The sequence below is a fragment of the Leptodactylus fuscus genome, chromosome 3, assembly GCF_031893055.1.
Source record: "Leptodactylus fuscus isolate aLepFus1 chromosome 3, aLepFus1.hap2, whole genome shotgun sequence".
Lineage (NCBI taxonomy): Eukaryota > Metazoa > Chordata > Amphibia > Anura > Leptodactylidae > Leptodactylus > Leptodactylus fuscus.
The window spans coordinates 67,056,315-67,082,546 of record NC_134267.1 but is presented as its reverse complement, the minus strand read 5'-3'; the positions used below and the strand labels follow the sequence as shown (position 1 = coordinate 67,082,546).

The 26,232-nt window shown below is 42.2% G+C and overlaps 1 protein-coding gene across 1 annotated transcript in view; it reads left to right on the top strand.

Annotated features, from left to right (window-relative positions):
• The window catches only part of WDR27 (WD repeat domain 27), a 225,337-nt gene that overhangs the window by 27,368 nt on the left and 171,737 nt on the right, over positions 1–26,232 (top strand). The window contains exons 12-15 of the mRNA XM_075267691.1: positions 2,330–2,400; positions 10,363–10,441; positions 17,898–17,963; positions 21,337–21,449. Coding sequence (XP_075123792.1) covers positions 2,330–2,400; positions 10,363–10,441; positions 17,898–17,963; positions 21,337–21,449 — 329 coding nt within the window. The remainder of the gene's footprint in view (positions 1–2,329; positions 2,401–10,362; positions 10,442–17,897; positions 17,964–21,336; positions 21,450–26,232) is intronic.

The window sequence follows — 26,232 nt, the reverse complement described above, 5'->3', positions numbered from 1 at the left end:
ATGATAGATGCTAAAGTATCTTGCCAAAAGCAGGGTGACTCTTTAGACACTCCATGCTCTTACATGCTTATCTTGGGTGATACCCTCAACTTCTCTTAGCTGGAGAGATCAAGAGCCTGCAACGGCATTGATTTGGAGCATAAGTCTCACTTTAGAGGCAGACATTTTGTAGAAGGCTATCCCGCTTTTGTCTGTCACAGGGAAGCTAAGTCTAATCTGCAGCTGTTATGTTATGGAACAGGAGTTGCTGAGCACATTGATATTGATTGATAAAAATATATTGTGGGGAAGACAGCAACACAAAATATGCAGCAAACTGATTTATTTAGGAAACAAAGAGGAAAATAAATAAACTTTGACTTCAGCCACAAAATAATCTAAACAAAATACAGCCTTAACTTCAGGCATAAACAACAAAATATATACCTACTCGTCTGAGCCAATAGCTATACAGATTGGATAACCTAACTATACGTGTGGCTTACTTCCAGCCACACTAACAAAACGGGCACAATATAGTCTCACCGGACTCAGAGTTACAGGACAGAACCAAACACCTCCTTAAATCTCATGGAACTGCAATGCAATGCAAGAGTTGCAACCTTTCCTGGCCCAGTAATGATCCAAGGATCTACACCTGGGCTGAGGCCTACTCCAGATTCGCCCTGGACCACACATATGTCAGAAACCTGGGTCACTCTGCCTGTCACCTTCTCACAATATATATATATATATATATATATATATATATATATATATATATATATATATATATAATGTCTCTAACCAGACTCCACTCTATGACTGTGTGTATTGTGGGGAAGGTAGCAGCAGTGGTGCGGGCCCAACCAGTTAAGAGACGGACACAGTATATGGTGCAAACAAGTTTATACTAAAAATAAACCTTAACTTCAGGTACATAAACATTAAAAAAAAAACCTGCTTGCTTGAGCACTAACTAAACAGTAAAAGGCTAACGATACGTGTGGCTTACTAACAGCCACACGAACAAACAAAATAACATCTTTAGGTCACCGGTCTCTCATTATTTCAGAACAGACCCAGACGCCTCCTCTTGCTACCAGGATCTGCCCTGAAGTGTAGGCTCTACAGCAGGGGTGCTCACACTTTTTCAGTGTGTGAGCTACTTTTTAGCTGACCAAGGCAAAAGATCTACTAGGGCGGGGCCGGGACGGGCCTGTGGGCGGGACTGGAGCGGGCCTGTGGGCGGGACTGGGGCGGACCTAGGGGCGGGACCGGGTGGGCTTGTGGGTGTGTCTGTGGGTGGGGCCGGACAGGTGGGCGGGGCCGGCCAGATCGCGAGAGCAAGACAGCGGCATTCTGTGGCCGCCCAGGGATCCCCAGTGTCTGTTCACAGCGCAGGCAGAGAGTTATCTCTGGACACTGGCAGGCTGGGGCTGCGGCAGCCCTGCCTGCCAGTGTCCGGAGATGACTCTCAGCCTGCACTGTGAACAGACAGACACCGGGGATCCCTGCATCCCGCGATTGACCCTTACGTCCTTTGCGATCTACCAGTAGATCGTGATCGACGTATTGGGCACCCCTGCTCTACAGCCTTTTATGGCCCATTAATGAGTCCTACACCTGGGTTGAGGCCTACACAAGACCTGCCCTGGACCACACATATGTCAGAAACCTGGGGGAGATATACCGTGATTCCAGCACTCTGCCTGTCACCTTCTCACAGTATACAGATCAATTACTACTTTTGAGCATAGAATGTGCAGAAAAATACATGGCTAAAAGATAGGCTATATTAAATCTATCCCTGAAAACTATATATCTGTCTGTTGAGCTCCTCCTGATCTGTAACATGTTTCCTGCTGATGACACAGCATATTTATGGTGACAGATTACCTTTAACTATGTCTAGAAATCTTTTAGATTTTTACACCATTGACCTACTGGAATGAGATTGTGTCAAAAATTGGAGTGATAAATCTGGGCCACTGAGTTCTTTGGTATGGCCCCAGTATTACTTTTTGGTATGGCCCTAGTGTTACTTTTTGGTATGGCACTATTGTTACTTTATGAGATTGCATAGCTCTGTGCTTGCTTTAAATTCTACTGTTAGAAAGGGGGTCCACATACTGTTAGCCATATAGTGTATATGATAATTTTATCCTGCACTCTCTCACACACCATTTGTTAGTTTTACCAAAGGAACAAAGTACAAAATTGGAACAGACCTATTTTACCAGATCTCCTTTCCTGGTCAGGGTTTCTCTTCACTAGAAATTGAAAGAATTCTTCTAGTATCTCATCACATACTAAAATTCAATTCTATTGCTGTTTCTTCCTTCTCTAGTGATCCCCTGTTACTGACCTCTCCTTTGCGGTGTGAGCTTCCAAAGAAGCAGGACAAACTAAAAACAAATGGTATGTGAGGAATTGTCTAGGTTGTAAATATGACATCCTTGTAAGTATATTTACATAGTAAAATTACTAAATGTATGGCTTGTCAAAGACGCCTATTGCTGTAGCAGAAACAAAACAAATAAAACCCCACTTAAATTGTATATACATGTGCAGTGTAGCAAACTACAGTACCTTGCATTTGTGGTGACAGGCAACCCACAATGGTCGCTTATTCTTCTAAATTATTGCTATAAATTGCGGTGTTGCTTAATATGTTACTTGAAATGACAACGAATATGTATCAATGTCTGTTCTGCTCTGTGGAGTGTCTTAATAGTATTAATATTGTTTGACAGCTATATGTTATGTATGTCCGGTTGTCTTTTATGTTTCTTATATTAGTGTAAAGAGAATGATTACAAATAAGACATCCTATTAGCTTTATTCACATTCTATCTTTTAAGTGTTTCTGTTTTATTAGTCTATGAAATGTGTCATGCTAAATGACTTTAACAAAGACCTTCATTGACCATGCCATGTTTTCACCTCATAGATCATTTAGCAAGTATGAAATGAAATCACTTTGCCTTGTAGAAGAGATTGAGACAGAAAGTATGAAAAGCAAGGCTTGGAAGGGTCTGAGCAGTGTATGTTGGACATCAAATCTGCCAAACGTTTTGGCACTGTTTACATTGAAAGACTTTAGCAGCCACACACAGCTTATTCCATAAATCTTCAGCAGCTTTTTCGTATAGTGTTAGGAATTATAAAGTGATGTCTGTTTTACAGTTCACATGTTTATTTGCTGAGATACATGAGCTCCGACCATCACATTCAATCTTGTAGTCTCAGAAAGTTTCCTCTTTCTCTAAATGGACAATGGCTCCTTTTCTAAAACTAAAACTCTGTGCTAGCAAAGGTCCATAAGTTAGTGGCACGTGTGCCTTCTTGTAAGTGGATTTTTAATCCTATGTGTTCTTGCACAGATAGAAGCCTTTCCCATTTACTTTATTTAATCCGTGTCTGCTGGAAGCTTCATTTTCTGTTTGGTGTTTAGGGGCCAAAGGCACCAAGTGAATCAACTCTAGCCTAGTCTGCTACAGTCATTTTGCATAGCTTAGAGTTAGGCTACAAAGTTTGGATGTACATTTTATGATTCACATGGAATTTGAGCACCGTGAGAGTCTTATTATAATCTATGTAAATTGACAGCACTCTATGCAGTCTTGTGATAAGAAAATAAGATCATTCTGAATTAAAGGGGTATTCCCACCTCACATACTCATCAGTCTTTACTGCTGTAAAATCTTCTTTCTTCCTGGTTTCTTGCATCATTTGGTGGGCAGGGTTTCACATGCAACCTGCCGTTTAGCTCCGCCCCAAATTCGAATGTAGCTCCGCCCACCCATATTGGACTATGAAGTACAGGCAGCAGCAACTCCATTCTGTGTTACATACAGAGACTGCCTGTCTCTGCCATAATGAACACAAATGAGTTAGCTAGCCTGATAACTAGGAGAACAGATGAAAGCAGCTCCTCTCCCCTATCTGCTAACAGGGAGCTAGGTCACATGGTGTAGACACAGGAATAGCTAGAAACACAGGCTCGCTCCCGTGCACTTAGCCCCTCCTCCCTCCCCCCTGAGAGCAGCAGATACATCACTTGACTCATGAGCAGCTAGGTCAGGGCTGTGGCCACAAAAAATTGAATAAAGTAAGATAGTGGACAAACAAAGCAGTTTTGCTGAAGCAGTGTATTTAGGAAAAGTCTTACATCCACATTAACAAGCAGTATAGATAGGATCCTTGTGACGGGACAACCCCTTTAATGGTAACAGATTAAAGCTTAAAGTGACTCTCCACATTTCTGTATTGATGGTCTATTCTTAGGGTAAGTCATCAATATTGAATCAGTGGCAGTGCAACAACTGTTTTCAGCACAGTGTACTGAGCTAGATGCAGACTGCTCCATATACAGTCCTATGAAAAAGTTTGGGCACCCCTATTAATCTTAATCATTTTTAGTTCTAAATATTTTGGTGTTTGCAGCAGCCATTTCAATTTGATATATCTAATAACTGATGGACACAGTAATATTTCAGGAGTGAAATGAGGTTTATTGTACTAACAGAAAATGTGCAACATGCATTAAACCAAAATTTGACCGGTGCAAAAATATGGGCACCCTTATCATTTTATTGATTTGAATACTCCTAACTACTTTTTACTGACTTACTGAAGCACAAAATTGTTTTTGTAACCTCACTGAGCTTTGAACTTCATAGCCAGATCTATCCAATCATGAGAAAAGGTATTTAAGGTGGCCAATTGCAAGTTGTTCTCCTATTTGAATCTCCTCTGAAGAGTGGCATCATGGGCTACTTAAAACAACTCTCAAATGATCTGAAAACAAAGATTGTTCAACATAGTTGTTCAGGGGAAGGATACAAAAAGTTGTCTCAGAGATTTAACCTGTCAGTTTCCACTGTGAGGAACATAGTAAGGAAATGGAAGACCACAGGGACAGTTCTTGTTAAGCCCAGAAGTGGCAGGCCAAGAAAAATATCAGAAAGGCAGAGAAGAAGAATGGTGAGAACAGTCAAGGACAATCCACAGACCACCTCCAAAGAGCTGCAGCATCATCTTGCTGCAGATGGTGTCACTGTGCATCGGTCAGCAATACAGCGCACTTTGCACAAATAGAAGCTGTATGGGAGAGTGATGAGAAAGAAGCCGTTTCTGCACGTACGCCACAAATAGAGTTGCCTGAGGTATGAAAAAGCACATTTGGACAAGGCAGCTTCATTTTGGAAACAAAAATTGAGTTGTTTGGTTATAAAAAAAGGCGTTATGCATGGCGTCCAAAAAGAAACAGCATTCCAAGAAAAACACATGCTACCCACTGTAAAATTTGGTGGAGGTTCCATCATGCTTTGGGGCTGTGTGGCCAATGCCGGCATCGGGAATCTTGTTAAAGTTGAGAGTCGCATGGATTCCACTCAGTATCAGCAGATTCTTGAGAATAATGTTCAAGAATCAGTGACGAAGTTGAAGTTACGCCGGGGATGGATATTTCAGCAAGACAATGATCCAAAACACCGCTCCAAATCCTCAGGCATTCATGCAGAGGAACAATTACAATGTTCTGGAATGGCCATCCCAGTCCCCAGACCTGAATATCATTGAACATCTGTGGGATGATTTGAAGCGGGCTGTCCATGCTCGGCGACCATCTAACTTAACTGAACTTGAATTGTTTGTCCAAAATACCTTTATCCAGGAACTGATTAAAAGCTACAGGAAGCGACTAGAGGCTGTTATCTTTGCAAAAGGAGGATCTACTAAATATTAATGTCACTTTTCTGTTGAGGTGCCCATACTTTTGCACCGGTCAAATTTTGGTTTAATGCATATTGCACATTTTCTGTTAGTACAATAAACCTCATTTCAATCCTGAAATATTACTGTGTCCATCAGTTATTAGATATATCAAACTGAAATGGCTGTTATAAACACCAAAATATTTAGAACTAAAAATGATTAAGATTAATAGGGGTGCCCAAACTTTTTCATAGGACTGTAAAGTGTAGTCACCATGCTCACTAAGATACTATTCATTTGACTGAGAGCTAAGCTGCAATAGTTTTGCATGGCTGACCATACATTGTGCTGAAAACAGATGATTCGTGGTGTTGCAGGATGTCGGACCCCCGCCATCTAAAATGAATAATCTATCTATAAGCATCTAGTCTTAGTGTGTCCCTATTAACTCATTTATATTTTGAATACCCATTATTTACTTTATATGTGCTTGGCCACCTACTAAAAATATCTCCAAGTGCCCCCAAACTGGTCCCGCAGTCCCAGAAGTTGCTGCCCAGAAGAGGACAAGGGGATTCCATTGGGCTCTTCTATGTCTACTCCATATGAAAAAAGCTACGTCTTCCTCAGAGGAGTCTAACACTATGTCTACTCATAGGTTTGATGCTTATAAGGTTTCCTAATAAATACTTCAAAAGCCATTTTGAGCTACAGATTGTTTTCCAAGTTTGTTTTTGCATACATTGCTGTATTTGGCGCTGTGAAACAAAACAACCTGTAAGTGTAGTCTGCTTCTTGAATTGTGAGAAAAAAATGAGGTAGTCTGTATTTTATATCATGAAGATGACTAAATAAGGATGGAATTTGGATCTAAAAATAAGTTAGTTTAAGGCATTAACATCAAGCAAGTCATTCACATTTCCACATAAAATGGAATGAGGCATACCAATGAGCATGTCTGTAGCTCACACCAGTCAACCACAAAAATGCAGCCCAAGGTACCAAAACCTTTTGCTCTTTAAAATGAATTGCAACCCTGCCAGTGAACTATGTATGCATAAAAGACCTTCTAAAATGATCAATGATCACACTTAATTAAAGTGAGACAGTAGATCAACTGTGCTCGGCTGGAAAAACAATCTATTATCTGCCCACAGGACAATCTAGGATTGCTTTTACGAGCTCGGCATTTAGACTTCTTGCTATTATTTAAGTGCAGTGAGTTATGTAGTGAGTGTCTTTCCAGGATACCACATTCATTTGGTTTTTAAGTATGTGCATGATAAGCAGTTTTGTAAACCAGACTATTAAGATGACATTTTTAGCGACCAGCCTAGTGTTAAGTCATTTTACTTTTTGCAAGTAAAGAATTGTAAGTCATTTGCTTCTTTTCAAATGTTAGAATTAGCACATTTTGGTGTAAATTATCTATGTACAAGGGTCTAAACTTTTAATTAGCTTAAAGAGGACCTTTCATGGATTCGGGGACATGCAGTGTTATATACTGTTGGAAAGCTGACAGTGCGCTGAATTCAGTGCACTATTGGCTTTCCCAATCTGTGCCCCGAGTGAAGAGCTATCTGTCCCGGTACCGTAGTTCTTTACAGTCAGAAGGGCGTTGCTGACAGTCTGTAGCGCTGTACTGTTTGAGCAGGGAGGAACGCCCCCTCCCTCTGCTCACAGTGCTCGTCCATAGACCAGTATTATCAGGAGGGGAGGGGGCATTCCTCCCCGCTCACACAGCACAGCGCTATTGGCGCTGCTGTGCAGACGGACGTTCCTGACAGAGTGTCAGAAACGCCCTTCTGACTATGAAGAGCTACGGTACCGGGACCAATAGCTCTTCAACCGGGGCACAGATCGGGAATTCAGCATACTGTCGGCTTTCCAGCGGTATATAACACCGCATGTCCCCGAATCCATGAAAGGTCCTCTTTAAATTGTTATGGTTTTGCTATTTTTTGATACAGAAATCTTAAAGGAGTTCTGCTGTTAGAGACACTTATTCCCTGACTCCAGGGTAGGGGGACAGGTGTCTGATCGCTGGGTCCCTCAGAGAGAAGGAAGAGGACGGCCCGTGGGACCAAAAGTCCCTTAAAGCCTCCTTGGGATTACAGTCCCCCCAAAAGCAGCGAGCATTAAAAGCATCGCTCCTGGAGCTGAAGGCCCACTCCCAGTGTGCCAGTTACCTCATTTGTATAATACATCAAAGTTCTTCTCCAGATCTACTAAAGTGACTTGCATCACAACACTATTTTGTTTATCACTGTAATGTGCTCTGTAACTCTGTGGTGGCAGTTGAATATGTTGGGGGGGGTGGGGGGGTGGATTCCCTTTAAGAGAAGGATGAACTTCAAAAAAGCAATAGCAATGTTACTTTTAATGTTTGACTGTAAACCCTACCAGTTAAAGTCTGTCCAAGATTAGAATGGAGGTACCCCGATTTTCCTGCAAACCTCACTATATTTGTCGACCAGAATGTATCTGGTATTTTAGCTTGTATATATTAACTTGAATGGGTCTGAGCTACAATTCCCCGCTGGGCCATGGACAATGGTACAGCGGTTTCTGGGTGGAGGGGGGGGGCACATGTATATCTTGTAATCTTGTTTTTAATGAATTCCAGGGGTATCATAAGGTATAAGGTGTCACATTGCTGATGCCATGTTTAGTACTAGTCAAGGGGTGTTCTTGCAACAACAATCATATTTCATATAAATGTACTTCACTAAATATTTTTATTATTTATTTTTATTATTGTTTATAGCACCATTAATACCATGGTTCTTTGTATTTGAAGGTTTACATATGGTACACATAATATAATACTAACAACACATAAATTTAATCATACCAATGACTAACTGGCACAGTGGGATAGAGGGCCCTGCCGATGAGGGCTTACACTCTATGAGGGAAGAGGGATGGAGACAGAAGGAGAGGGGGAGACTGTACAGATGGTGTTGTGGTGACAGTAGCGTTATTGGAGGTTGTAGGCCTTCCTAAATAGGCGAATCTTCATAGCCTTCTTGAAGCATGTGATTGTTGGGGTTAGTCTTATGTGTCTTGGTAAGTAGTTCCAGACTATGGGGGATGCACGGGAGAAATCTTGGAGACGATTGTGTGAAGAACGGATAAGAGCAGAGCGGAGTAGGAGGTCTTTGGAGGATCTGAGGTTACTGGTAGTCAGGTAGTGGGAGATTAGCTCAGAGATATATGGAGGGGACAGATTGTGGATGGCTTTTTATGTTAGCATTAGTAAATTTAACTCTATTTGCTGGGTAACAGGTAGCTAGTGAAGGGATTGGCAGAGGAGAGCGAATGATGAAGAATGGGGGAGGTGAATTAAGCAAGCAACACAGTTTAAGATGGACTGGAGGGGGCCGAGAGTATTCACTGGGAGGCCATGCAGAAGGGTGTTGCAGTAATCTAAGCAGGAGATTATGAGGGCCTGGACGAGCATCTTTGCAGTTTCAGGGGTGAGGAAGGAGCGGTTTCGATGGATGTTCTTGAGTTGGAAGCAGCAGGAGGTGTTGAGGGTTTGAACGTGCGACTTGAAGGATGGGTTAGAGTGCAGCGTTATCTCAAGGCAATGGACCCGGGAGACAGGGGTAAACGTGGTTCCATCAACTTTGATAGATGGGTCAGGTAGAGGGGCTGTATGAGGTGGGGCGAAGATGATGACCTCTGTTTTCTCCATGTTGAGTTTGAGAAAGTGGGAGAAGAGAAAGGAGACTACGGCTGCTTAGCACTTTGGGACTTAGCCTCTGTTGGCCAAACGTCTGGTCCAGAGAGATATAGTTGAGTGTCATCAGCATAGCAATGGTAATGAAAACCATGAGATCCTATGAGTTGGCTCAGGCCGAGGGTGTAAATAGAGAGCAGGAGGGGTTCTAGGACAGAGCCTTTTGGGGACAACTACAGAAAGAGGTTGTGGCGAGGAGGTGGTGTGCGAATGGGAGACGGGTCAGGTCTGAGATACCAAAGGATGAGAGAATTTCTAACAGGAGAGAGTGGTCAACTCTGTCAAAGGCAGATGAGAGGTGAAGGAGGAGGAGGACAGAGTAAAGACGCTTGGCTTTGGCAGTTAGAAGGTCATTAGTGACTTTGGTTAGGACAATTTCTGTGGAGTGACGGGGTCTGAAGCTTAACTGTAGTCTGTCAAAGAGTAAGTTGGTATATACATATTGTCATCCATTGAAAGTATGTAGCCAGAATGAAAATGTTACTCTTTAAAGGTGTTATTTGTGTTCTGGTAGCACACTAACAGCTTTTTATATGAAAATCCTAAATTTCTTTAGGAAATTTATGAATGCATTGATGACAACTGGGTGTCTCACTACTCAATACTGATTGCCAATTTTTATCTGTACGTTTTTTCAGAGAATTAACACAAGGAATGGTTCAGAATGCAGAGTTCTAAACATAAAGAAATACTTTAAGAGGAATATAAGGATTTAATAAAACAGATATGTCTAGAGAGCAATGTTTTTTTTTTTAATATAGTGACAGCCTATCTTAAATATAGCCATCAGTATCTGGTTATGGGGTCTAAAGTTTACCATTCACCGTGTCCTGAATGTTTACCAGGAAATGTTTCAGACCCATTCACTTGAATGTAATTATTTTCAATAATGTATTTGTTTTATTTGTTTCCTGCAGGGCCACAAACCAAAATAAAGGACCAGCCACTTGTGTTTCACAGTAAGATTAAGTCATCTGGTTACACCACAGCACCAAGGTAACCAGACCACGATTGTACTCCACCACTAAATATGTGGCTGTCACTCTGAAACAGGGGGGAAAACTTATCAAGAATGGCATTTCCTTTGGCAATTTTGATCTCCTGTGTAAATGGTCATCTTCTGCCAGATGTGTGCCAGGAACTCAAGTCCTATGCCAGCTGGATAAATCTGAGCTATGGTTTAGGCTAATTTTTAATTTTGCCAAAATTTACCACATTCTGTAACAGGAAATTTATCCCATAAGGTACTGACTTTTATTTGGTAATAAGATAAGATAAGCCTCCCTTCTCCCTCACACAAAAATCTCATAAATTGACCATTTATACATACCCAGTACTTACAGGTATGTCCTAAATTTTGTACAGTGTGTCTATTAGAATTAGAAGATGCATAATAATGAGTACTGTACTATTTACTCATAGTTCAAAGTTATACCAGTGATATCCAGCGGGTATCCCAATGCCTGGATTGGGACGGCTGGTGCCTTCTGTGCTTGCCAGGGATCATTAGGGAAGCACCTTTTATAGAATGTTTTGCCTCCTACTGGACTGAATAGCAGTGCATCTGTAGAGGATCAGTAGCAGTCAGTTGTCATTTAACTATTTGTATTGTATTTATGCTGCCATAAGTTTTATTTTATTTTTCTGTGTAAATGTGTATTCTGGAGTTTATTCTCCCCTTGTGTATCAGTGCCTCTGCTGCCAAGATATCAACATTTTTGTCAATGTGTGTAATATATATATAGTTGCTCTAAAAAGGTAAGCCACCCACTGCTCTGTGCCTCCCTTTGCCCCTCCCTCCTACTTCATTTTCCCTGCATCGGAGGTCTGTCTCACTTGCCACTGCCCATATGTTTGGAGCAATGGGTTTGAAAAAACTCAGGTCCATTGGTATACAAGATTTGGCCCTGTCAGTCTGAGAAAGGAGGGAGGGACGGATGGGAGGCTTACCTCTTTGGAACAGTGGCTTTGCCCTTTATTGCTTCCATGCGCTGACTTGCATAGTGACAAAAACAGGGATATCTTGTTAGGCTGGTTTCTGGTGACAGACTCCCTTGAAATGGACACCTCAACTGTGCCATGATAGAGTATCGTGCTATAACATGAAATGTGACAGATACAAAATAAACCTTGTAAAAAAATAATCTCCAAAAATAATGTGCATTATGAATGTGTTAACCTGGTGTACTGTACCTGGTCAGTTCAGAAGTAGTTGGTGACTGGAAGCTTTATTTAACAAAAAAATTGTGAAGGATAAGAAATACAAAAAGACCTTGTTTCGAAGAAATAGAGATTACACACTTTGCCCAGCAGACCCCCTGTCTATAATGGGTTCTTTTGGGTGTCAGGTGCTTTAAACTGAAACCTAGACTTTTTTTTTTTAATCCCCGGTTTTTAGGCGGACATTGAGAGTGAGTCTCTGGTGGAGACTCCGGAGCACATGTGAACGTAGCCTTCAGTTTACAGGTTAAACTAAAACAATGCTCTGCATTTTCAGCTGTTTACTCTTTGTTTCCTCTGTCTTAATTGTTAATTTTCACTAATCTAGTGGGTTGGAACATCTTTGTTCTACACATAAATAGTAGTGCCCCTTACCACTGTCTCTCATGTGCAGAGTAAATACTAAACAGTACTAATCTAAATAAAACATTTGGGGTGAGATTCAAAACTACTACCTATTATTGTGTGTCTCTGTTTCTGTATCACTTGGCGGCTCCTCGATCTATCTATTCCATAGACCTCTCTTACCAGCTTTTAGCCAAAGTCAATCAGTAAATCTTTACTAGTAGACTGGAAGGAGAAGGTAAACAGGATGGCACTGCTGGGTCTGTAAATATGAATCCTGGTAGGCTGGAGGTGAATAGGAGGAATATGACCTTATATATAAAGAGCCGTGGGGGTGCTCAACAACCAGAAAAAAAGCACTATGGCAATAATGAAAAAGTAGGAAGATTGGAAGGGCACTCACCCACACCGAGGCTCATCTTCATAAAAGACTTCTTTTATTAAGGTATCACATCTTAAAAGCAATTTGTGTAGGGAGGGAAAAACAGCATCAAAATGGCAAGAAGGCAACAGCCGTTTCGCGCAGCTATGTGCGCTTTCTCAAGCCTCAAAATGCAGTGGGTGAGTGCCCTTCCAATCTTCCTACTTTTTCAGTAAATCTTTACTACTCAAAATATTTATATGCATAATAACAGAATGTATCAGCAGCTGAGGATACAACTAGATGTACAGATTATGATCAATCAGCCCATTGTGATTTCTTTTGTTTGCAGGCAGTATGACGTTGAGCTGGTAGAAACATCTATATAGTTAATATCTTCTATATGCTATGATTATATCAAAGGAAAATGTATTGAGGAGCTCACAAGGGACATGTCTTGACGCAAGGAAATATGTTTGAGCCACACAGAGTGTAATTTATATTAGTCTGAATAATTCACATACCAGACCTCATCATCCGTGTGAAGACATATGTTTGACTGAGCAATTACAGTTATGTGGCTACTGTGATCATGTTCTGTCTCTTAGTCCACTATTTGGAGGAAGTCCTACTAGATGATAAGTCCGGAAATATGTAACCCTTAAATACAACATAGACAGATAAATAGATAGATACACATAACATATACATATAGTGTGTGTGTATATATATATATATATATATATATATATATATATATATATATATATATATATACACAGTATATATATATCTATACATACATACACACACACACACACTGTGTATGTATATACAGGTAGGTCCAGAAATATATGGACATTGACACAAGTTTGGCCTTTTAGTTGCTTACCAAAACCTATTCGAGATACAGTTATATGATCAAGCTTTATGTGAAGGTTTTCACATCACAATTGGAAGAAGGATTTAGGAATTACAAATGACCAAAAGTAATTGGATAGTTATCTCTAAAGCTATTTAATGGGCTGCTTGGGCTATTCCCTTGTTAATCCATCATCAGTTAAGCAGGTAGAAGGTATGGAGTTGATTCCAGGTGTGGCATTTGCATTTGGAGCCTGTTGCTGAGAACTCAAAACATGCGGTCAAAGAAGCTCTCAATAGAAGTAAAACAAACCATCTTTAGGCTGAAAAAAAAAAAAGGAAATCTACCAGAGAGATAATTGAAATGTTAGGACTGGCCGAATCAACAATTTCCATGGTGCTCCGGGACCTTCCTCCGCAGTCCAGTCTTCTGGGATCTGTGCTGACATGTGGCAGAAGTTCCAGCTACATGTGACCACTGAGGTTAATCAGCGGCTTCAGCGGAAGGGATCTGTAACGTCACAGCCAGTGAACAGTTTCACTTTCAGAAGACGCCAGAACAGAAGGACCAGAATGCGCCGGGTGGACAGCGGAGCATCGAGGACAGGTGAGTATGATCTTTATTTTTTTTTTTTTTTTTTTTACCTCCAACCAGTTGTCCAGTTAAAAAAAAAAAAATTACCCGGACAACCTCTTTATGGCAGAAAGACCAACAACGAGCAAAAACTGAAAACAGCTGCAGTAAAGACATCATAAAAGAGGCAACCCTGAAATTGTTGATGTTTGTGGTTTCCAGACTTCAGACAGATATTGCCTGCAAAGGGTTATCTACAATTTTTTTTAAAATGCTCATTTTATTAATAATAGTGTTCATTTGTTCAATTTGAGCCCCTGCAATGAGGCGGCTTTGTAGAAAAATGATTGCAATTCCAAAATATTTTGCAGGATGTTTTTGTGATATATATATATATATATATATATATATATATATATATATATATATATAATATTATATTAAGGCTCTTACTGCTGCTGTAACAAAACCCAGGACTAGAGCTTCAAGCCCTGGTCTACAATTAAACCCAAACCTGGATATGGATTTGGCCATTACCAAGTGGAGGGGAGCCATCTTAATGAGATATTTCTTCCCTTCACAACTTTCCCTCTGTCTGCCTAATATATATATATATATATATATATATATATATATACACTCCGTATTTTTCGGACCATAAGACGCACTTTTTTTCCCCAAAATTTGGGGGGAAAATAAGGGTGCGTCTTATAGTCTGAATGTGGACGCATTCGGGAAGGTGGAGGAGCGGAATTGCAGCATCGCCACGCTCCTGCCGCTGCTGGCTTCCCGCAGGGCAGGAGCGTAGCATTGCCGCATGCCCCGGCACCTGTGTCGGCATCTATATATATATATATACTGTGTGTGTGTGTGTGTGTGTGTATATATATATATATATATATATATATATATATATATATATATATATATATATATATATATATATATATTTGAAATATATTGTGAGAAGGTAGAGTGCTGGAGTCATAGTATATCTCCCAGATTCATGACATATACACTCACCGGCCACTTTATTAGGTACACCATGCTAGTAACGGGTTGGACCCCCTTTTGCCTTCAGAACTGCCTCAATTCTTCGTGGCATAGATTCAACTAGGTGCTGGAAGCATTCCTCAGAGATTTTGGTCCATATTGACATGATGGCATAACACAGTTGCCGCAGATTTGTCGGCTGCACATCCATGATGCGAATCTCCCGTTCCACCACATCCCAAAGATGCTCTATTGGATTGAGATCTGGTGACTGTGGAGGCCATTGGAGTACAGTGAACTCATTGTCATGTTCAAGAAACCAGTCTGAGATGATTCCAGCTTTATGACATGGCACATTATCCTGCTGAAAGTAGCCATCAGATGTTGGGTACATTGTGGTCATAAAGGGATGGACATGGTCAGCAACAATACTCAGGTAGGCTTTGGCGTTGCAACGATGCTCAATTGGTACCAAGGGGCTCAAAGAGTGCCAAGAAAATATTCCCCACACCATGACACCACCACCACCAGCCTGAACCGTTGATACAAGGCAGGATGGATCCATGCTTTCATGTTGTTGACGCCAAATTCTGACCCTACCATCCGAATGTCGCAGCAGAAATCGAGACTCATCAGACCAGGCAACGTTTTTCCAATCTTCAATTGTCCAATTTCGATGAGCTTGTGCAAATTGTAGCCTCAGTTTCCTGTTCTTAGCTGAAAGGAGTGGCACCCGGTGTGGTCTTCTGCTGCTGTAGCCCATCTGCCTCAAAGTTCGACGTACTGTGCGTTCAGAGATGCTCTTCTGGCTACCTTGGTTGTAACGGGTGGCTATTTGAGTCACTGTTGCCTTTCTATCAGCTCGAACCAGTCTGGCCATTCTCCTCTGACCTCTGGCATCAACAACGCATTTCCGCCCACAGAACTGCCGCTCACTGGATGTTTTTTCTTTTTCGGACCATTCTCTGTAAACCCTAGAGATGGTTGTGCGTGAAAATCCCAGTAGATCAGCAGTTTCTGAAATACTCAGACCAGCCCTTCTGGCACCAACAACCATGCCACGTTCAAAGGCACTCAAATCACCTTTCTTCCCCATACTGATGCTCGGTTTGAACTGCAGGGGATTGTCTTGACCATGTCTAGATGCCTAAATGCACTGAGTTTCCGCCATGTGATTGGCTGATTAGAAATTAAGTGTTAACGAGCAGTTGGACAGGTGTACCTAATAAAGTGGCCGGTGAGTGTATGTGGTCCAGGGCGGATCTTGAATAAGCTGCAGCCCCGGGTGCAGGACAATGACCCCAAACACACCTCCAGGCTGTGTAAGGGCTATTTGACCAAGAAGGAGAGTGATGGGGTGCTATGCCAGATGACCTGGCCTCCACAGTCACCAGAACTGAACCCGATCGAGATGGTTTGAGGTGACCTGGACTGCAGAGTGAAGGCAAAAGGGCCAACAAGTACTAAGCATTCGTGGGAACTCCTTCAAGACTGTTGGAGGACCATTTCTGGTGACTACCTCTTGAAGCTCATCAAGAGAATGCCAAGAGTGTGCAAAGCAAGAATCAAAGCAAAAGGTGGCTACTTCAAAGAACCTAGAATATAAGACATATTTTCAGTTGTTTCACACTTTTTTGTTAAGTATATAATTCCACACGTGTTAATTCATAGTTTTGATGCCTTCAGTGTGAATTTACAATTTTCATAGTCATGAAAATACAGAAAACTCTTTGAATAAGAAGATGTGTCCAAACTTTTGGTCTGTCCTGTAAATACATAGATAATTATAGATATACAGTATATTTCAGAAAGTAGCACTGGTGTATAGTTTATATATGTTGTCATTCATCACTTGTTTCCATTGATGGTTATTATTCTTTTTGATGCCTGAACATGGTCTGCCTGTCTTATATTGCACAACAAGTAGAGCACATATGGAGAAATCTTTGGCTCATTTGCACATTTGCAGACTAAACATTTTCCGTAATATTGACCTTGACCCTACTAGACAGAAATGTGTCATGTAATCTAAGAAGTATAGCAGAGGAAAAATATGTTTAGTTTGGGAACGGGGCACAGAGAACGAAAATATTATGTAGTTATTCTACCAATTAACTTATTATGTTATCGCGTATGGCTGTTTATTGTCATGGTTATTCTAATTATGGATAACAGAAACAATGTAATGATCAGTTGCAGAACTGAAATGAGGAAGTACTACGTTCACTGTGTAATAGCCAGCTTAACCTTCTTATCCATAAGTTTTCTATGTACTTAAAGGTGTTGTCTAAATTTCACTATGGATTACCAATCCTTAGAGCTATAGACTACATACAAGATACATCTGCTTTGCAGAAACTGTCAGAAGAGGAGCCCTGCCCTACTTCTGTTTCTGAAAGAGCAGGAAGCATAGGCTTCCTGCCCTACCACTTTTTGAATTGTAGGTGACAGGCCTGTGGTCTACAAGCTGCAGGCAGCTGCTTTCCAGCCCTTCTCGCGCTTTCCTGCTCCGCTCAGGGCAGTACACCAGGAGCAGAAGAAGAGCATGGCTGGGGAGCAAGCAAAGAGGTAAATACTGTAATAAAACTTTGGTTGCTTATTTGAGGACACTGATGGGGTCACTGTATGTGGGGCCATTATTTTGTATGACAGCCTCTGTATGGGGACCATTATTCTGTGGTGGGTGCATTAAACCTTAAAATCAGCAGCTCGATCTTGCTGCGGAATCCACAGCTAATTCAGCCACAGAGTGCATGACGCGAGACAAACCTTTGATTTGTCCAAGCCTAATTGGTGAGGGAAATCTGAATTTCTGCTTCAGTTTTCCATTGTAAGGAGTCAGAGAGCTGGGATAATGAAGAAGAATCTTAGGTGGATGTACTCCGAAAAATCTTCATTTTTCCATTGTGTGAACATGGCCTAAAAGTAGCCATCAATATAACATCTGCGGTTTCCTGATAGCTTGGACTTCTGCAGTTCAGCTCTTGTGAGACAGATGTGCTGTGGCTGATGTGTATATGCACCTATTGTCTTATTTTTTTTATGTACTTGAATGTTATTGGCAATGTTATTCTACAGTATCATTTTCTTTCTTCCAGAATGAAGATGTTTTCCCCAAAAACAAATATAAAAGCAATTCAAGTTTCAAAAGTAAAGAAGGAGATATCAAGGTAGATCTCTCAATTTTCTGGTAGTTTTTCAAATACTGATGCCTCAGATCCCAAACATATATAGAAAATAGGGTTAATAAAAATACTTGCAGATCATCTATAAAACATTGCTTTCCCTGCAGTGTTTTATAGATTATCTGCCAGTTCTTTATATCACTGGATTGCCCTATAGTCATACTAGGGATCCCAGCAGACCCCTATGGAAGGACTTTATCACAAGGTTGAGGTATACCTGTGTTGGTTTCATAAATCTGTGTTGCTCTTTTCTTTTTTTTTTTTTAATTTCCTTTGACCTTTAATAAACTATTTTATTAGTTCCTAGGGGGCTTGAACCTGCGATCATTGGATTGCAAGTCCCATAGACGGCAATACAACTGTATTGCCGTCTATGGGACATTCTGTATATTACTATTATGGCTGGTCATAGACTAGCCGCAATGGTAATATAGCAATGAAAGGCCTGGGAGCCATCATTAGGCTCCCGGTTGTCACCCGAACAGGTCGGCTCCTGCGATATCGCCACGCAGGAGCCGGCCTGCAACTTTACAGGTATGGGGCCGGCGGGGACCGGCCCCGGTGGGGAGTTTACACTTTGGGTGGGGGGGAAGGGGCCGCCAATACAGACCCGGCATCCACTGTAATAGGCGTCCACTGTCTCAGGCCCTGGTACATGTGCCGGTGTCTAACCCTCCCCGGCATCCGCCTTCCTATTACAGCGGATGCTGGGTCTGTATTGCGTCCACATTCGGACTATAAGACGCACCCTTCTTTTCCCCCCAAATTTGGGGGGAAAAAAGTGCGTCTTATAGTCTGAAAAATATGGTACATGTTTTGAGAAATATTTTAATAGTTTTGACATTTGAGCCAGGAAGGTAATCCAGCAATTCATGCTGTGTGCGCCCCAAGGATGCGCCAATTTTTTCTTCCCAAACTGACCACCAAAAGTGTGAAACCTTATACAAAATACACAATGACATCTCAAGTACATAGAAAACTTTTAAAAAAGTTTCATGTGAATTTTTTCTAATAGTTCTTTTTCGAAGGTTAATATTCAAAACAATGTGCAGAACCCACCACAAGTAGCTGCAGTTCCTCTTCATGGTTGATCTAGCACGTTTTTAGTCTGAGGCAGCGGTTCTCAACCTGTGGGTCGCGACCCCGGTGGGTGTCGAACAACCAAAACACAGGGGTCGCCTGAAGCATACTTCCCAACTATCCCGGTCGGTGGGAGGTATGTCCTGGTTTCAAGTAGGAGCTGAACAAGTAGGAGATGAGTCGAACACACAAGCGATTAAAGCAGGAGCTGTCACAGCCAGCTTCTGCTTTAACGCTGCCGCTTCTGCATGTGTAGTCGCGATGTGATGACGTCACATCGCGCCTACAACTATATGAGTGAGCGAGACTGCGGAGAGAGCAGCGGGGGAGCGTTGGAAGGCGAGTATAAGTGGTTTTAAACATTATAGTGGAACATAAGGGGCCCATGAAACTGGGGGGCAGATGAAGGGGGGGGGGACGGCATGACACTGGGGGCAGAGATGGAGGGACAAGAAACTGTGGGCAGATGAAGGGGGGGGCGGCATGACACTGGGGGCAGAGATGGAGGGACATAAAACTGTGGGCAGATGAAGGGGGGGGGGACGGCATGACACTGGGGGCAGAGATGGAGGGACATAAAACTGTGGGCAGATAAAGGGAGGGGGCAGCATGACACTGGGGGAAGAGATGGAGGGACATGAAACTCTGGGCAGAGATGGGGGAAAATGAAACTGGGGAACAGATGGGGGAAAATGACACTAGGGGCAGAGATGGCGGGACATGAAACTGGGGAAGAGATGGGGGACATGAAACTGGGGGCAGAGATGGAGGGGGGACATGAAACTGGGGGCAGAGATGGAGGGGGGGACATAAAACTGGGGGCAGATGAAGGGGTTATATGAAACTGGGGTAGAGATAGCGGGGGGACATATAATGTACGGGTGACTGTAGGAGGATTATACTGTGTGGGAGCACATGAAAAATGAATGAGAATGGGCGGAGTCAACATAAAAGTGGGCAGAGCTAAATTCGCGGCAATGCGTTGCTCGTGCCGCACATCTTGTCCCTCCTTCTGATCTTCAAAAGTTGGGAGATATGCCTAAAGCCATCAGAAAATACATATTTCCGATGGCTTTAGCCGCTGAGAAGCCGCACTACTGTCTGCACTTTATAAAAGGTGAGTAATATAATATTCAGACACATCAAGTTGGCTCAGCATTAGGGTTGAGCGATCGTGTTCAGAAAAGATCGGATTCCGATCGGCGATCAAGAAAATTTCACAATCGCCATCGGAATTCCGAACACGATCTTTTTATGTGGGATGGAGATCGGTGATTTTTCCCACAATGCTTTGCTTAGCCTTCACACTGAGTATACGCTGTATATTCAGTGTGAAGGCTCCGCTGCAGTTCCATAGGAATGAATGGAAACAGCTGGCACACAGCCTTAACCCCCTGCACGTCGGCTGCCTCCATTCATTCGAATGGAAGGCTAAACTAAACATCTCTAGCAGCTACTTACCTCTAGAGATGGCTGCTCCGGTGCCCTCCTTCTTCTTGCCTCGCTGCCTCGCCTCCCAGGTTAGTGTTTAAAGCGCTAGGTAGGCGGGGCTTGTGGCTTAGGAGAGTGTGGGCGGGTACAGGGCAGGGAGACGTGACGTCTCCCCTCCCAGTACCCGCCCACACTCTCCTAACCTGGCAGGGAGGGGGCAGCGAAGGAAGAAAAGCAGCGTGGCGCAGCAGCGAGGCGAAGAATCAAGGCATGGGGCACAGGACCAGCCATCTCTGGAGGTAAGTGGACACCAGGGGGGACTAAGTAGCCAGAGGATTAAAAAAAAATCCTCTGGCTACTTTACTGATTCACTACACAGCGTGATTCCATGCTGTATAGTGAATAGGATTGCTTTTAAAATCCGATCTCCGATTAATAAAAAAATCCCATTGACTTGCATTGGGATCGAGATCGGGTTCGAATGAAAAATGATCGGAAATCGGATTTTAAAATCGATCTTGAAAAGTCAAGATCGGCTCAACCCCACTCAGCACCAAATATGGGACACGCATACTGCATATTGTGGGACTACTTACCTGACTCGAATGTCAATGTCATGGCAAAAATTATATAACCAGGGCAACAAAACTTTGAGAGTAGGATGGTATTATTTTTGATTTCCAAAAACTACCTTTTTCATTCCACCCTTTTATTTAATACAACTATTATTAGTTAAGCTATAAAAGCTTCACATGTTGTCTTTTCACATATATAGTGGCTAAGTAGTTGAAATTTTATGTAAGTCTTAAATAACAGGACAGATATGATTGATTCTTCTTACTTTTAATGGAGCCAGAAAAGAATATCCACTGGATATCCAAGTACCCAGCAATCTTCATAAACAGATAAGACTATCATCAAAGTCAACATCGGCCTGTGGTGTTCAGTACTCTGGTAGGAATTCTACTAAGATTGTATCACAACAGAAGGAGTATTTAGCTCCTTTGAACGTGCATTGTCTGTTTTACATATTTTTTTTTACAGAAGCAATTTTGTGCTTGTTCTGTAATAATTCATGTTAGTGTGTTCACACGGAGCAGCATTTCATGATTTTGTTCCCAAATCTAGGATTAGATTAAAAACAAACAAACAAAAAAACAGAAATAGGATAAATGTTGCTTTCTTTTATTCCTTTGTGTGAACAAGACGTTATTGTTCTGCTGTTTTATCTGTATCAGTACATTTTTTAACAGGTATAGCAAAAGTCATGAACTATTTTTGCCAGTGTAACAGTCCTCTAAACAAATTTCTGTGTAGTTTATGTTTTTGCTAAACTACTTTATATTTCATTGACTGTGCACCTCAGATATTTAAAGGGAGCCAGTTATGTTATAATATTTTGGAACCTTAAATTGGCATATGAAAATTTACCTTAAAGGGGTTGGCCACTTTCAGACCAATATTGACAAACAAATGTACAATAAAAAGATATCCAATTTTTCAATATACTTTCTGTAATAATCCCTCACGGTTTTCTAGATTTCGGCTTCCTGTCATTCATTCTGTTACTTCTGGAGGATGAAACTCTGACCATGGTCATGTGATTTACGGTCCATGGTCATGTGATTTATGGTCCATGGTCATGTGATGAGTACACAGGTGCCGCTTGTTATCGTCACAGCACAATATTCAGACAGCTGCCTGGTAATCAGCTGTGCACGTGAGTGCTCATCACATGACCATGGTCAGACTTTTATCCACTAGAAGTAACAGAATGAATGACAGCAAGCAGAGATCTAGAAAACCGTGAGGAATTGATACAGAAAGTATATTGGAAAATTGTATAGCTTTTTATTGTACATTTGTTTGTCAATATTGGTCTGAAAGTGGCCAACCCCTTTAAGGCCTGATTCACATCTGCGTTCAGGGAGTCTGCATGGGAACCCCCCCCCGAACGGACTACCGAACGCATTGGCAAGCGGGGTGCAGTGAAAGCACACGAACCTTAAAGACTATAATGGTGTCCATGTTCTCTCCGCGCATTGTCCGCACGGAACATGTAGACAGAAAAGTACTTCATGAACTTGTTTCCTGTCCACATGACTTGTGCGGAGACTGCGCGGAAAGCAAACAGGCCCCATTATAGTCTATGGGGTCCGTGTGCTTTCAGTGCTCACCACTTATCAGTGCATTCAGTAGTCTGGGGGGTCCCCTTGCGGACTCCCCGAACAGATTACCGAACACAGATGTGAACTAGGCCTAACTAGTCACAGGGGGTGGAGAAAAGCTTAATCCAACCATACACTCATTACAAAAACCGCACCATGTGACTTGACTGACATGTCCCTCATTGTTAGATGCCAGTCTGATACCTTGTATAACTGCTAGCCTGACAGTGTGTGAATTAGTGCAATGACTACATGACTAAATGAAGCTCCTCCTGTTACTAGTTAGCCTAGTTAAACTTGCAGAAGGTTTCAAAAGCTTATAACTTGACTTTTCAGTATCAGAAATGTTAGTGAGGGGTACCATATGAAAGGTCATTGCTTGATGTTGCACATCAGTTTAAGTCACAGTAAAGTGGTGTACTAACTAAATCAATAAAATGTAACTTTTAATAAATATATATAAAAACGTGTCAGTCAGACGTCACTAAAACACATAGGCTAATTTGAGGGGTATATTAACATGACTACAGAGCTACGTGGAGTATCACCTATTATTGTAAATTGCATCAAGAAGCTGTAAGCCCCACTAACTGCAGCACTGAAAGCAATGGGATACTCCTATTATATCATGCCCCTAGGAGAAACAGCAATGACTCCCTCAAACTAACACCCACACCTAAAAATCCTGCCAGGCTGGGTTCACACATGTGGATGCTGATTACCGTATATACTAGAGTATAAGCAGACCCGAATATAAGCAGAGACCCCTAATTTTACTACAGAAATCTGGGAGAACTTATTGACTCGAGTATAAGCCTAGGGGGGGAAATGCAGCAGCTACTGGAAAATTTCAAAAATGAAAATGGCCGGAGTTTTTGGGTGCAGCAGACGCTGGGGAAGGGGAGGGGGTGTTTTGGTTGTCTGTCTGTTCCTTCCCTGAGCTTGAGGACAGTTTTTTTTTTTCCCCCACTTGGAATTCAGCCTGGCTGAATATAGGGTATCTGCAGTGCTATTAACCCCTTACCGATGGAATAGGAGCACTGCAGATACCCTATATTTAGACTGGCTGTAGTTAGGCTGATTTCCAAGTGTGGGGGGGGGGGAAACCCAGTCTCAGGATAGGGGCAGTTAGACAACTTTTTTTCCCGCTGCGGCGTTTACCGTACAGGAAAAATATTTTTATAGATTTGTAGAGCGGGCGTTTTTGGACACAGGGATACCTAACGTGTATGTTTTTCACAGTATTTGTTATTAATTTTTTTTTGTTCTAGGGAAAGGGGGAGGATTAGAATTCTTAATACTTTTTTTTTAACTTTTTTTAAAAATGTTTTTTTTGCATTTATTATTCCAGGGGGTCTGATCACTAATGCAATGCATTGCAATGCTAATGCATTGCAATACATTGCAAAAATCGTCATTTCTTTTGCAGGCTGCATAGAGCAGCCTGCAAAAGAAAAGCACTGCAGGCCAGGGAGCCTTTACCGAAGCGCTGAGGGGAATCCCCGGCAGGAGTGCTGAGGGGCGGACCTGAAGGGGAAACGCAACTGGCCGCCAGCAGAAGCGCTGAGAGGAATCCCCGGCAGAAGCGCTTCTGCCGGTGGCCGGCCGCAGTTCCCCTTCAGGTCCGGACGGCCGAGGTTCTCCTCCAGGTCCACCCCTCAGCCCTCATGCCTGTGGCAGGGGATCTCTCTCAGCAAGGCCGAGCCTATCCACAGGATCGCCCGCTCCCTCCTCCCTCCGCAGCATGTCGGTTCCCCTCGGTGCCTGACAACGATCACTGGACCGGGACATCATCGGAGAGCATCTCCGCTGTAACACTTACAGCCGAGATGTCAAAGTTTATGCCTGCAATCTCTGATTGCAGGCATTAGTTCCAGCATTACCGCTATAAGTTACAGTGGAGGGGCCGGTTGGTATGGCGACCGCTCTGGAGCAGAGCGGCGCCATTATAGTTACAGACCCAGCATCTGGACCTGGCACAGACACCAGGGCAGGTGTCGGGGCCGCAGCATCCTGGCCGCAGCCGCAGCATCCTGGCCGCAGCATCCTGGCAGGAGCGTGGCGATGCTGTTCATTTGAAACTGCAGAAGTACTTACGGTACTTCTGCTAGCAGACACACACCAGGTTCGTGGCCTGATCTTACGTGTGTGTGTGTGTGGGGGGGGGTGTCTGTGTTCCGGGCCTGCTAGCAGAAGTACCGTAAGTACTTCTGCAGTTTGAAATGAACAGCATCGCCACGCTACTGCTATGACCGTGGAGATGCTGAGGCCCGGCACCCGGTGTCTGTATGCGGGTCCGGATGCTGAGTCTGTAACTGTGACTCGAGTATAAGCCGAGGCTGACTTTTTCAGCACAAAAACTGTGCTGAAAAACTCGGCTTATACTTGAGTATATACAGTATATTGTTTCCACATACTAATCAAGCAATAACTGCAGTGCAAAATATTTTCCATAAGCCCCAGTAAGGAATTAGTGACCTTTGTAAAATAAAGTTCACTATCACACACTCAATCTGGCTCTGGCTCTACGCGTTTCCCCCTGTCTAGCGATATACAGGTTCATCAGGAGCCGATGTACTAGTAACTTCACCCTACAAAGGAGACGCTAATACTATGGGGTAGATGACCTGCAGTTAGAACTGCATTTCCCGCATGCTCCGATGGTGATCAGCGGTACTAAAGTTCAGGAACAAAACATTATTTATATGGGTGAGGGGATGTGTTTTTGAACATTTTTGCAGTATAGTTTATTAGAGAATTTTGCCTTTTTTTTTTTTTTTTTTTTTTTAAACTAAAAACCTGACTCTTCAACAGGTCAATAGTTTATGGAGAAAAGTCAGACTGCTTACTATCCTAATCCGTAACAGTCAGGGAAAACAGTTTTACTGTATGTACTGACAAATGTAGCATCACAAAGCAAATTAGAGTCAGGCTGAAAGGTCTACCTCTGCAAGTAACAGCGCAATATTCTGTGTGTATAGTGTATATGGTTTTTCCTTTGTAATGCTATTTAGAGCATTTCTAATTGAAAACTTTGGAGACTATTTAAAAAAAAATAAAACAGCCTAAGTATTATTTTACAAAAGTGTTTAAAAAAACCAAAAAGCAAAGTGACACTTGTGTCTTAAATGTACAACCACTGTCTGTAAAGTGGCATATTGTTCCTAATCATTGTAAGTAAAATATGGCCCATGAAGGGTTCATTTCAGGATAAGAAAACCTGAATATTACATGATGTCTTTACTGTGTTCACTGTATATATGGAGACATCCTGTTCATCCCTTGTCTCGACTTTCTCATAACCAGGTTGTAAAAGTATGCCCATATGTTATACACATACCAGTCTCTTGTCCCAAATGCTCCATGTAAGGTAACAGAATGCATGCAGCCGTACTAGAACATTTTCATTGTACTTGGAATGGAGAAGCTGAAATATATGTTAAATGTGTATTGGAAGTGACATTCTTATAAGCTTTTTTTGCAGTTTTACTGAGAACAAACGTGATAAAGTTCTAAATGCCTACACGTGTGCCCAACTCCAGGACAATAATAGGGAAGCACAGTTTTAT